The sequence below is a fragment of the Muscardinus avellanarius genome (genome assembly GCF_963383645.1).
Source record: "Muscardinus avellanarius genome assembly, chromosome: 14".
Lineage (NCBI taxonomy): Eukaryota > Metazoa > Chordata > Mammalia > Rodentia > Gliridae > Muscardinus > Muscardinus avellanarius.
Genome location: NC_137800.1, coordinates 61,914,531 through 61,927,455, shown reverse-complemented (window position 1 = coordinate 61,927,455; position 12,925 = coordinate 61,914,531). Strand labels below are relative to the sequence as shown.

General features: G+C 42.1%; 1 protein-coding gene across 1 annotated transcript in view; it reads right to left on the bottom strand.

Annotated features, from left to right (window-relative positions):
* Window positions 1-12,925, bottom strand: part of FNTA (farnesyltransferase, CAAX box, subunit alpha) — a gene marked incomplete at both ends in the record, with an annotated part of 41,988 nt that overhangs the window by 12,219 nt on the left and 16,844 nt on the right. The window contains 1 exon segment of the mRNA XM_080710265.1: window positions 4,868-4,994. Coding sequence (XP_080566391.1) covers window positions 4,868-4,994 — 127 coding nt within the window.

The window sequence follows — 12,925 nt, the reverse complement described above, 5'->3', positions numbered from 1 at the left end:
GCAGTCGATTAAAGAAGCCTTTAATAACTTGGCTGGTGTTTGTCTCCTTTGCGACCCCCAACTCAATTTCAATGTTACAGATGGTCCCTGATTCTTACAATTGATAATAAAAATAAGTAAACTAGGTATGGTGGCCCATGCCTGTAATCCCAGTACTTGGGAGGCTGAGACAGGGGGGTTGTGGGTTCAAAGCCAGCCTCTGCAACTCAGTGGGAACCTCAGCAACTTAATGAGATTCTGTTTCAAAATAAAAAATAGGACTGGGCGTGGTGTCACAGACTTGTAATCCCCACGCTTGGGAGACGGAGACAGGAGGATCGCACAGGTTTGAAGCCAGACTCACTAGCTTAAGAGACCCTGTTTCCAAATAAAAATATAAAATAGGTCTGGGAGTGTAGCCCAGAGGTAGAAGGGTTCCATCCCCAGTACCACACACACACACACACACAAAAAAAAAAAAAGGAATAGGGATGAGAGTGTATCTCAGAAGTAGAAAACTCTTGAGTTCAATCCCCAGTGCCCTCCCCTCAGATAAAGAGAACACATTTACAAGCATGGCGGTGCATACTTGTAATCACAGCACTTGGGAAGCTGAGACAGGGGGATCGCTGGTTTGCGGACTATCTCAGCTTCTTAGTGAGACCCTGTTTCAAAAAAAGAAAAGAGCTGGGGTTGTAGCTTGGAGGTAGAGTGCTTCTGAGTTCAATCCCCAGTAACACACACACATACACACGCACGCACACACGCACGCACAGAAACACTAGAGAAGCTGAGAAAGAAGAATCTCATGTTCAAGGCCAACCTCAACAATTTAGGGAGACTGTTTCTAAGTTAAAAAATAAAATAAAAAGGGGTTGGTAGGGGTGTAACTCTGAGGTAGAACACCTCTAGGTTTAGTCTCTAATACTTCCTTTTCCCTAAAAAGTAACATTTTTGTTAAAATTCTTATATGCTGGTAAGTAGTGAAGTTCAGTACTATCACAGTGGGCCACTAATTGGGGCAGGTCCTCATGTAGCTGACTGACTAGCTGACTGGCAATGTGTAATGTACTAAGTACAGAAGTACAGAAAGACAACAAATGTTTAGAAGATCTTTAATCACTATTAACAATTTTCTGTTTGCTGAACTCAAGAAAAGGCTTAGACTAATACTTCATGTGTTTATGTGTCTTTAGGGTTTTTCCCCCCAGATTTATAGAACATTACAAGAACATGGTGGCACATACCTGTAATCCCTGTACTTGGGAGGCTGAGACAGGAGGATCTGGGTTTGGGGCTAGCCTCTGCTACTTAGGCCCTTTGCAATTTAGTGAGACCCTGCTTCAAAATAAAGAACAAAAAAATCGGCTGGGGATGTAGCTTGGAGACAGAATGCCCCTGGGTTCAATCTCCAGTACCACACATACAAAAATAAAGTTACAAGAATAAGAGTATTGTGTATCCTTCTCTTAAATCTCCCAAATAATAACATTTTATTTACTAAAGTCAAAACCAGGAAAATGATGTTGATATATTATTAACAAAAATACAAACCTTTTTTTTACTTTATGTGTATTCATTTGTGTGTATGTGGCTAGGGTGTTGGTGAAGATAGAATATAGTTTTCTGCAATTTTACCCGATGTATAATGTAATTACTACTGCAGTTAAGATACAGAAGTATTCCTCACCACACAGAAACCATCCCATGGTACATACTTCCCCTTTCCCTAGATTTGTTCTCTCTATACATTTAATATTTTAATAATGTTATGTAAATTGAATCATACAAAAATGAAACATTTTGAGACTACCCCCCCTTTTTTTTGCAGTACCAAGGACTGAACACAGGGGCATTCTACCTCCAAGCTACACCCCCTGCCATAATTTTTTTTAATTCTTTATTTTTGAAACAAGGTTTCATTAAGTTGCTAAGAGCCTCACTAAGTAGCTGAAGCTGGCTGGGAACCTGTAAGCCTGCTTCAGTCTCCCAAGTACCTGGATTACAAGCATGTACCACCGCGCCTGGCTGAGACTATGCCTTTTTATTAAATACAATTCCCTTGAGACTCAACCAAGTCATTAAGCATATCAACAGTTCATTCCATTTTAATGCTAAGTAGAAGACCACATGCATATTTTATTTTCAAAGTAATTCACATTTACTGTATTTTACATAAATGAGATACATATAAAATATAATAAAATACACCTAATCTATGGTAGATTGAGGGGATAGATGGGGCCTCAACTCCTTTCCTTGAGAAGCATTAGTATGGGTAACTTTAAAGTATTAATGCCAAATAACATACAGAGCAGGTATTCATAAATGTTTATAATTGATATTTCAAATTCAAATTCTAAGTCAGGTATGATGGCAAAAACCTACAAACCCAGCTACTCGAAAGCTGGGCATGGTAGCTAATGCTTGTAATCCCAGCATGTGGGAGGCTGAGACAGGTGGATCCGGGTTGGCAGACAGCCTCCAAAACTACTTAGTGAGGCCCTTTGCAACTCAGTGAGACCCTGGTTCAAAGTAAAGACTAAAAAATAGGGCAGGGGGTGTAGCTCGGAGGTAGAATGCTTCTGGGTTCCATCCCCAGTACCACAAAAAACAAAAAACAAAAACAAGCCACCCAAGAGACTAAGGCAAGAGGATTGCAAGGTTGAGACCAACCCAGAAAATTCAGTGAGACCCTGTGTCAAAATAAAATAAAAAGGGCTGGGTATGTAGTTCAGTGACAGAGAGCTTGCCTAGCATGTGCAAGGCCCTGGGGTGAATTCCCACTATTACAAAAAGGCAAAATTAAAGTTCTGTCGCATTTACAAAGGTTAAGTCTCAAAATATTTTTTAAAAGGCTATCCCTTTTCCCCACTAATTAGAGTATAATTAGTGAATCCATTAAGTCCCTACTGAAAATAAACCAAATATTTAAAAATAGCTTTCCAGTGCCAGGCATGTTGGTGCACGCTTGTAATCCCCACACTTGGAAGGCTGAGACAGGAGGATCACACAGGTTTGAAGCCAAGCTCAGCTACTTAGTGAGGCTCTCAGCAATTGCTGAGACCCTGTTTCCAAATAAATTATTAAATAGGTCTCAGAGTATAGCTCCGAGGTAGAAAGCCTCTGGGTTCCACCCCCAATACACACACATGCTTTCCAGATAGACTTAAACTAGGTTTTATAATCTCAGCACCACTGACAGTCTGAATTGGAAGATTCTTTGTTGTGGAGATGTCCTGTGCATTTTAGGATGTTTATTTAATAACAACCCTGCCTTCTACCCACTAGATACCGATAGCACAATGTCCCTACCTGTGACAACCTAATGTGCCTCCAGATGCTGTCAAATGTCCCACAAGAACACAGCCTCACTGCTTGAGAATCAAACAATGACTTACACAAATTTAAAATGCTCATGTTAGCCAAGTGTGGAGGCACACGCTTGTAATTCCAGTACTTGGCAGGCTGAGACAGGAGGACTGCAAATTTGTGGCCAGTCTCAGGTACTTAGTGAGGCCCTCTGCAACTTAATGAGACCCTTATAAAGGGTATTAATGAAAATTATAAAAGTTAATCAAATGTCAGGTTTTATTTTTTTTATTTTTTTTTTTTTTTATATTTTGGTGGTACTGGGGTTCCTGGAAGCCCTTCTTCCTCCGGGCTACACTCCCAGACCTATTTTATATTTTTGAAACAGGGTCTCTTACGCCAGCGCGGCTGGCTTCGAACCTGCGCGATCCTCCTGTCTCCGCCTCCCAAGCGCGGGGATTACAAGCGTGCGCCACCACGCCCGGCCTAAATGTCAGGTTTTAATTGTGTTTTCTTGCAGTACTGGGGATTGAGCCCAGGGGCATTATACCTCTAAACTACACCCTTAACCCTATTTTCTCTCTGTTTTCTCTCTTCTCTCTCTTTTTTCTCTCTCTTCTCTCTTCTCTCTCTCTTGTACTCTTGTACTGGAGATGGAACCTAGGGGCATTCTCCCTCCAAGCTACACCTCCAGCCCTATTTTTTGTTCTTTCATTTTGAAACTGGGTCTCAGTGAGTTGCAAAGGGCCTCACTAAGTAGCTGAGGCTGGCCATGAACTACAATCCTCCTGTCTCAGCCTCCTGAATGCTGGAATTACAAGCGTGCGCCACCATGCCAGGCCCTATTTTCTTTTTCATTTGGAAACAGGGTCTCCCTAAATTGCTGAGGGCCTGCTTCAAACCTATGATCATCATGTCTCAGCCTCCCAAGTACTTGGATTATAAGCATGTGCCACCACAACTGGCTTAATTAAGTATCTTAACAATTCTTTATTATGTTGTGTGTAATGGCTTACATGTGTGTTTTGGTTCAGAAGTATACTTAGTCTCTAATACTTTAGTACTTTTTTTGTGGTACTGGGATTGGGACCCAGGGGCATTTTACTTCCAACATACAACCCCAGCCCTATTTTTGTTTTTTCTTTATTTTGAAAGAAGGTCTCACTAAGTTGCAGAGGCCTTACTAAGAACCTGAGGCTTCCGCAAACCTGCAATCCTTCTGTCTCAGCCTCCCAAGTACTGGGATTAAAAGTATGCAAGCCGAGCATGGTGGTGAATGCTTGTAATCCCAGCATTTGGGAGGCTAAAACAGGAGGATTGCAGTTTGCAGACAGCCTCAGCTACTTAGTGAGGCCCTTTGCAACTCATTGAGACCTTGTTTCAAAAAATAAAAAAATAGGGCTGGAGGTGTCACTCGGAGGTAGAATGTTCCTGGGTTCCATCACTAGTCCTGAAAAAAAAAAAAAGTGTGCAAAACCACACCGGGCTTAGTAGTACTTATTTAAATAAATTAAATTTATTATTTAAATAAATTAAAGATAAAAATCTAAAAAGCACTGTAACAGGAAGGCAGTACCTGAATAACCCACTGTCGATGTTGCCAGGCATGGTAATTCTTTGCATCCTGATTAAGAATATCAGCAATAAACCCAAGTTCCTGAGATGGATCTTTCAGCCACTCCACTAATACCCGTCTATGGTGCCTAAAGCCCAGAGAAGAAGAGAGAAAAGTTTTGTTAATTTACTAAAAAACCAACATATTGGTCACCTGTATTTTACTACATAATGAGCAAGGGCACTCAAGGAAGAAGTCTCCATCGAATTCTCAAGATGACTACAGAGAAAAGGGAACTCAAAAGAAATAAGAGCTGTGTGGTGGTGCGTCCTGATAATGCTAGTACTTGGGAGGCAGAGACAGGAGGATTGCAGGCTTCCGGCCAGTCTCAGCTACTTAGTGAGGCCCTTCACAACTCAGTGAGACCCTGTTTCAAAGTAAAAGATAAAAAATAGGGGCCAGGCATGGTGGCGCACACTTGTAATCCCAGCATTTGGGAGGCTGAGGCAGGAAGATCTGGGTTCGCAGACAGCCTCAGGTACGTAGTAAGGCCCTTAGCAACTCAGTGAGACTCTATTTCAAAATAAAGAATAAAAAAATAGAACTGGGGGTGTAGCTCAGAGGTAGAATGCCTCTGGTTCAATCCCAGTACGGCAAAGGAAAAAAAAAAAAAAAAAAACCCAGAAAAAAAAAAAGAAAAATTTCAGAACACTAAGGGCTAAGAAACACATAACAGTGATTTATGTGTAACATTAGATACCTAGGGCTTAAAGATGGTTTATCTCAAGCTAAACCTGAAAGTGCAGTTATCTCTTTACAATCACAAAGCTCTTCTCAAGAAACCTTAGCAGAAACTAGAGGAATTGTGATACTATTTTGTGAAATATAAAAGTTACTATACTTAAACAGTTTGTCAGTTTTCAAGTTCAAAATGTCACAATACAAATAACTTTTCATTCCACTGAGTTAGTGGGCAGAATGAATTCAGTTCTACCCTGGCAAAATAAATAGCTCTGACAAACTGCAAATTCGTTCAAAAGAGTTTCTGTACTAGGAAAATATTTCTAGAGCTTTCTGGGATCCATTCTTACAATTTTCTTGAGATAAAATAGTTCTAGAAATCTGTAAGTGAAAAATGTTATAAAATTCACGTGGATACTGGAAGAGATCAATAGTAGAACCTTAGCAGGTGTGAGTCCTGGATTGCGTCTCCAGCACCACAAAACAAAACAAAATCCTGTGGTGAATGCCTGGTGTGGTGGCACACGCTTGGAATCCCAGTACTTGAAGGCTGAGACAGGAGAATGAAAAGCTCAAGGACAGCCCAAGTAAGTTAATGAGACTCTCATCAACCTAGCAAAACCCTGTTTCCAAATAAAGAATAAAAAATTGGGTTGGGACCGAAGCTTGGAGGTAGAATGCCTCTGGGTTCTATCCCTAATACCAGAAAAAAACAAACAAAACTTAAAAAACAAAAAACCCTGTAGTGATAGTTGCACAGATCTGCAAATACACTAAAAACTACTGAAATATACTTTTTAAGTGGATAAACTGTATGATATATGAACTGTATCTCAATATAGCTGATTTTGAAAAAATACAGAATAGTACTAGTATATTAAATCAAGCAGAAGTGACAGAAATAAATGATTGTCAGTTGTGCCGATGCACTCAGATAAGCCCAGTACTGGGCAGGCTGAGAGAGGATGACCGCAGGTTCAATGACAGACAGCACATGGTAACCTGGTGAGACCCCTTCTCATAACAAAATGAAGCTGAGTATAGTGGCACATGCCTATAATTTCAATACTTGGGAGACTGAGACAGAAAATCACAGGTTCAAGGCTAACCTCAAACAACTTTGACACTGTTTCAAAATAAAAAATAAAGTAGGGCTGAGGATATAGCTCAGAGATAGAATGCCCCTGGGTTCAATCCCCAGTGCCACAAAAGAAATTAAGAAGGCAAGATACTACTAAAAGGGAAATCCTAGAAAGAAAAGGTTTCTAAATTTTAGAAATCTTCCAAAGTTGATGAACACTTGTAGCTTTTATTTTTCCAATGTTTCATGAATTCTATAATTTACAGAAAAAAATTAGTTTTTTTTTTTTTTTTTTGGTGGTACTGGAGATGGAACCCAGAGGTTTTTTTACCTCCGGGCTATACTCCCAGACCTATTTTATACTTTATTTGGAAACAGGGTCTTACTAAGTTGCTGAGAGCCTCACTAAGTAGCTGAGGCTGGCTTTGAACCTGTGCAATCCTCCTGTCTCGGCCTCCCAAGCGTGGGGATTACAAGCGTGCGCCACCATGCCTGGCTAGTATATTCTTAAGAATCTATACATTCCAGTATATCAAGCTGACTTTTCAGAACAAAATAATAAGATGCTCTCTCCCCTTTATTTTTATGGTACCAGGAACTGAACCCATGTTCTACCTCTGAACTGTACCCCAAGCCCTATTTTATTTCAAAACAGGATCCTGCTGAATTGCTAGGGTCTCTAAATTGCTGAGGCTGGCCTCCAACCTATGATCACCCTGTCTCAGACTCCAAAGTACTAGGATTACAGGTGTGCACCATCATACCTGGCAAGATGTTCCCTTTGATATTCTAAGGCTTAAAGACTATTAAACACAAGGGATAGCTGGGCGTGGTGGCACACGCTTGTAATCCCAGCGTTTGGGAGGCTGAGACCTGAGGATCGCGGTTCGCGGACAGCCTCCGCTACTTAGTGAGGCCCTTTGCAACTCAGTGAGACCCTGTTTCAAAAATAAAGAATAAAAAATAGGGCAGGGGGTGTAGCTCCGAGGTCAAATGCTGCTGGGTTCCATCCCCAGACCCAGAAGAAAAAAAAACCCACAAGGGATTACTTTACAGCATAAAAAGTATTGGTTAAACTGAGCCTAGTGGCACACGCTTGTAATCCCAGCATTTGGGAGACTGAGACAGGAGGATCGAGGTTTGTGGACAGCCTCAGCTACTTAGTGAGTCCTTCCGCACTCAGTGAGACCCTGTTTCAAAATAAAGAATAAAAAATAGGGCAGGGGGTGTACTCGGAGGTCAAATGCCTCTGCGTTCCATTCCCAGACTGCAGAAAACAAAAACCACAAACACTTAAACAGTAGCAGTTGCTTTGAGGTTTGTGCTGTTATTCATAACAAGTGATAAGGTGTTAATAACAACATCTGCAGTACCCAGAAAACAAAAGCTAATTCTCTACAGCCAGGGATTAGATGTGATTAAATACTGAGGAACCAACCTATCATGTCTAGATTTTATAGTAGGTATTTTTATATAAATGCACCTTAATTCCACAGGGTGAATTTTTAGTGTCTCAAATTCTCTAATCTCTCTTCTTACTAAAACAATTGCTTTGTAATGCAATTTCCTAGGAATATAGCAATTTAGTTTAAAAAAGAAGAGGCTATTTAAACTGGGTATGGAGGTGCTAACAGGAGGATCACAGGTTTGAGGCCATCCTGGGCAATTTAGTGAGAACCTGTTTCAAAACAAAAAAAAAAAGAAAGCCAGGTGTAGTAGTGCACACTTGTAACCCCAGCATTCTGGAGGCTGAGACAGGAGGACTGCAGGTTTGTGGCCAGCCGCAACTATTTAGTGAGGCCCCCTGCAACTTAGTGAGACTGTTTCAAAAGAAAGAATAAAAAAAAGGGCTGAGGGTGTAATTTAGAGATAGAATGCCCTTGGATTCAATCCCCAGTACCATAAAAAAGTGAGGGGGGTGGGAATATAGCTCAGAGGTAGAACACCCTTGGGTTCAACCCCCAGTATCACAAAAATGAAAAAATAGATGCTACCATGGCAAAGTTGTTTATGAAAGTTGTTCTACAAATGGTAATCTGTATAATAGCTACTACAACCATGATTTGTGTCAAATAATGTCTGAGCCGGGTACGGTGGTGCACGCTTATAATCCCAGTATTTGGGAGGCTGAGATGGGAGGATTGCAGTTTCAAGAACAACCCTAGCAAAGTGAGACTCTCATTAGTCTGTCAAGACTCTGTTTCAAAATAAAAATGAAATAGGGCTGGAGGTGTAGCTTGGAGGTAGAACTTCCCTGGGTACAATCCCCAGTGACAGACAGACAGAACACACACACACACACACACACACGCACACACGCACGCACGCACGCACGCACGCACGCAAAAGAAAAGCAAGTGCCTGGAGTAGATCAGTCTGGGAGACACGTGGTTTACTGAGAAAGCTACAAGAGATCAGTGACTGCCCCAAGGAGTTCAGTGGTGACAGGCACCTCCGTCCCTCATGGTGCTCTGCCAAGCAGTGCTTCTTCTCCTCCATGGTGTGCTGTCCAGGGCAGCTGAATCCTTCCCAACCAAGTCTTTATTCCTGCCTGCCTCCAGAATTCTTAGCCTCTTAGAATTAACTTTTCCCTAACCCTAATTTTTTCTGGGGAAGAGAGATACTGGGGATTGAACCTGGGCTGTGCATGCTAAGCACGTGTCCATGCCCCCAGCCCTTTTCTTCCTCTTGAAAGATTTTCATCAGTGTAACATCTCCTTTAATTCTCCTTGAACATCTTCATGCATAGCTATGACTTTAACTGCCACTTTCAAAAAGCAAACATCCCCTAAATTATGTCATCAACCTATCCTGTTCTGCCCTCCAAAAGAACATCTCTCAACCACTTTCTGGTCAGCACTATATATATTTTCTTTTATTTTTTTCCCCCAGTATTGGGGGTGGAACCCAGGGGCATTCTACCTCCGAGCTACACCCTAGCTCTATTTTTTATTCTTTATTTTGAAATAGGGTATCACTGAGTTGCAAAGGGCCTAAGTAGCTGAGGCTGTCTGGGAACTGCAATCCTTCTGTCTCAGCCTCCCAGATGCTGGGATTACAAGCATGCACCACCACATCCAGCTAGCACTATATATATTTTATACAAGCACATTAAACTCTACTTGTCCAACACTAACACCATCCTTCTTTCCCTCAAAAATGTGCTGGTTTGTCTCCCAAATTCCCCAAGGGATGACACCATCACCTGCCCAGGTCTCAAGCCAAAATGAGAGTTGTTCTGTCATTTCTTTGATAAATAAACACTTCAAGCCAGGCATGACATATACCTGTAATCACGCCTAGTTTGAAGTGTTTATTTATCAAAGTGACATACACCTGTAATCTCAGTATTTGGGAGGCAAAGACAGGAGAATCTCAACTTTGAGGCCAGCCTCAGAAACTCTGTTTCAAAATAAATAAACCCTGTTTCAAAATAAATAAAATAAGGCTGTGGATGTAGCTCAAACCTAGAATGCTTCTTGATTCAATCCCCAGCACCAAAAAGAAAAGAAATCAAACTTCAAAACCTGTTGCTTTTCTCCCTAAATCTCTCTCAAATTTATTGTTCTCACCACATTTGACCACATTTGAAGCTTTTTCTTTCTTTCTTTTCTTTTTTATTTTTGCAATACTGGGGATGGAATCCAGGGGGGATTCTACCTTTGAGCTACACCCCCCAGCCCTATTTTTATTCTTTATTTTGAAACAGGGCCTCACTGAATTGCAATGGGCCTAAGTAGCTGAGGCTGTTGAACTGCGATCCTCCTGTCTCAGCCTCCCAAATGCTGGGATTTTTTTTTTTTTTTTTTTTTTTTTTTTTTGTATTTTGAAATAGTGTCTCACTGAGTTGCAAAGGGCCTCACTAAGTAGTAGCCGAGATTATAAGCATGCATCACCATGCCTGGAGAAGCTTTATCTCGTCAAACCTACGCTCTGCAGTGGCCTCAGTCTCTAGGACTGTGAACCTATCTAGTCCACCCTCCACTCTGATGTTAAGGTAAACCTTCGGTTGCAGTTTGGGTCTTGAATGTCTCCCAAAGGTCACGTGATGAAGGCTTGGACCCCAGCCTTTGGCAATATTGGAAAGCGGATCTAGTGAAGAAGGTAGGTCACAGGGGCATGCCCTCGAAGGGGCTAGCTTGGACCTGTTCCTTCTCATCTTGACCTCCAGGTCACCACGCAGTGCAAAACTTCCTCTGCCTTGTGCTTCCTCTATGATGTGTGCCTCACCACGAACCAGCTGACTGTGGACCAAAACCTCTGAAACTAGGAGCCTAAATAAGCTTTCTTAGTTAAGATTTGTCACTAGCTCTGCACTGTCACTAATACCAGCCCAAACTCCAGATCAGTGTTTATAAGGCCCTTTAATGGGTTTCATCCCCGCCTACATCTCCAAGACTCCCCAGATGCGCTCTGCACACAGAATTGTGCAGTTCCCTTGGTACTTCCTGCTCATTGGTGCTTCTGCTCTGAGTATTGTCTTTGTCTCAGAGGTCTTCTTTCAAGCTTTCATTAAATCTTGTTATAAAGACAGTGCCGTGTATGTAGATAATTATTTTGAGAAGAGATAAAATGGTGTAAGTCCTTTGTCCTCAGCAGGCAGTTGATGGCACAGAAAGTGAATGCAGCTCATGGTGGCATGCCACGCTGCCATGCTGTCTCTTCTACTTCAGCAATGCCACCACCACTGCAGCAGCAGCATTGACGGGTGCTCCGGTACTCTGGGTGCTGCTCAAAATTATTTGTTCTTTGTCCCCTACTCCATGACATCTCCTTTTTCCCTGCTGTGTTCTGTTCCCCCTATGCTGACAATTCCCACACTTTATTATTATTATTTTATTGCAGTACTAGGAATTGAACCCAGGGGCATTTTACCTCTGAGCTACACCCTCAGCCCCTTTTTATTATTTAGAAAACAGAGTCTCACTAAGTTCCTGAAGCTGGTCCTTGAGCCTGAGATCCTCCTTTCTCAGCCTCCTAAGTACTGGAATTACAGGTGTGTGGCACAACGCCTGGCAATGTTATCTTATTTAATCCTTGTATTAGTCAGCTATTTGTCACTGTGACAAAATACCAAAGAAAATCAATTTTGTCTGTGTGTGAAGAGGGGTACTGAAGATTGAATCCAGGGGTGTCCTACCTCCGAACTACACTCTCAGCCCTATTTTTTTTTTTTTTTTTTTTTCTGAAACAGGGTCTCCCTAAGTTGATGAGAGTCTTACTACTTACTGAGACTGCTCTGGAACCTGAGATCCTCCTGTCTCAGCCTCTCAAGTACAGGGATTATAGGTGTGTGCCACCACACCTGGTGAAAAACAATGGAAGATTTACTTTGGCTGGCAGTTTCAGAGATTTCAGTCCATGGTCACTTGGCTTTGTTGATTATACACCTGCTGTGAGGCAGATCATGGGGAAAGGGCATGGTAGAGCACAGCACTTCAGGGTGGGCAGGAAGGAGAGACAAAGAGAAGGGGCTACCACAAGATACTGTGTAAAGGGTTTGCCCAAGGACCCACTCCCTTCAACGAAGTGCCACCTCCTCCAGTTTCCACCACTTCCCAGTAGTCCATTTAGCTAAGAATCCATCGATGAGTTAAAACACTGATGAGGTTAGAGCTCTCAGGATCCAAACACTCTCCCCTACGCCCGCCTCTGAGCACTGCTGCCCTGGGGAACCAGCCTTCAGGCACATTCCAGACCCAAACCGCAATTCCCCAAATGATCCTATGAGGTAACGTGAGCGCTATGTGAAGTACTAAAATTAGAAAGAGGGCTGAAAGCCACACATGTTGGTGCAAGCCTGTAGTCCTCGTATTTAGGACAACGAGACAGGAGGATGGCAGGTTCAAGGACAGCCTTAGCGACACAGCGAGATCCTCAGAAACCTAGCAAGATCTTGCTTCAAAACAAAAAATACAGAGGTAGAATGCCCCTGGGTTCAATCCCCAGGACCAACAAACACAGGATGCAGAGGGCTGTGGAAGTAGCTCAGTGTTAGAATGCTTGCCTGGCATATATAATGTCCTGGGTTAGACTCCAGTACTAAAAATAAATAAACAAATAAATAAATAAGAAACAAATTTAAAACAAAATTTTTTTGGTACTGGGGACTGATCCCAAGCGGCACTCTACCTCCGAGCTGCATGTCTCCCACTCTTATTTTTTTATACTTCTTTTTTTTTTTTTGGTGGTACCGGGGATGGAACCCTGGAGCATTCTACATCTGAGCTACACCCCCAGCCCTAATTTTTTATTCT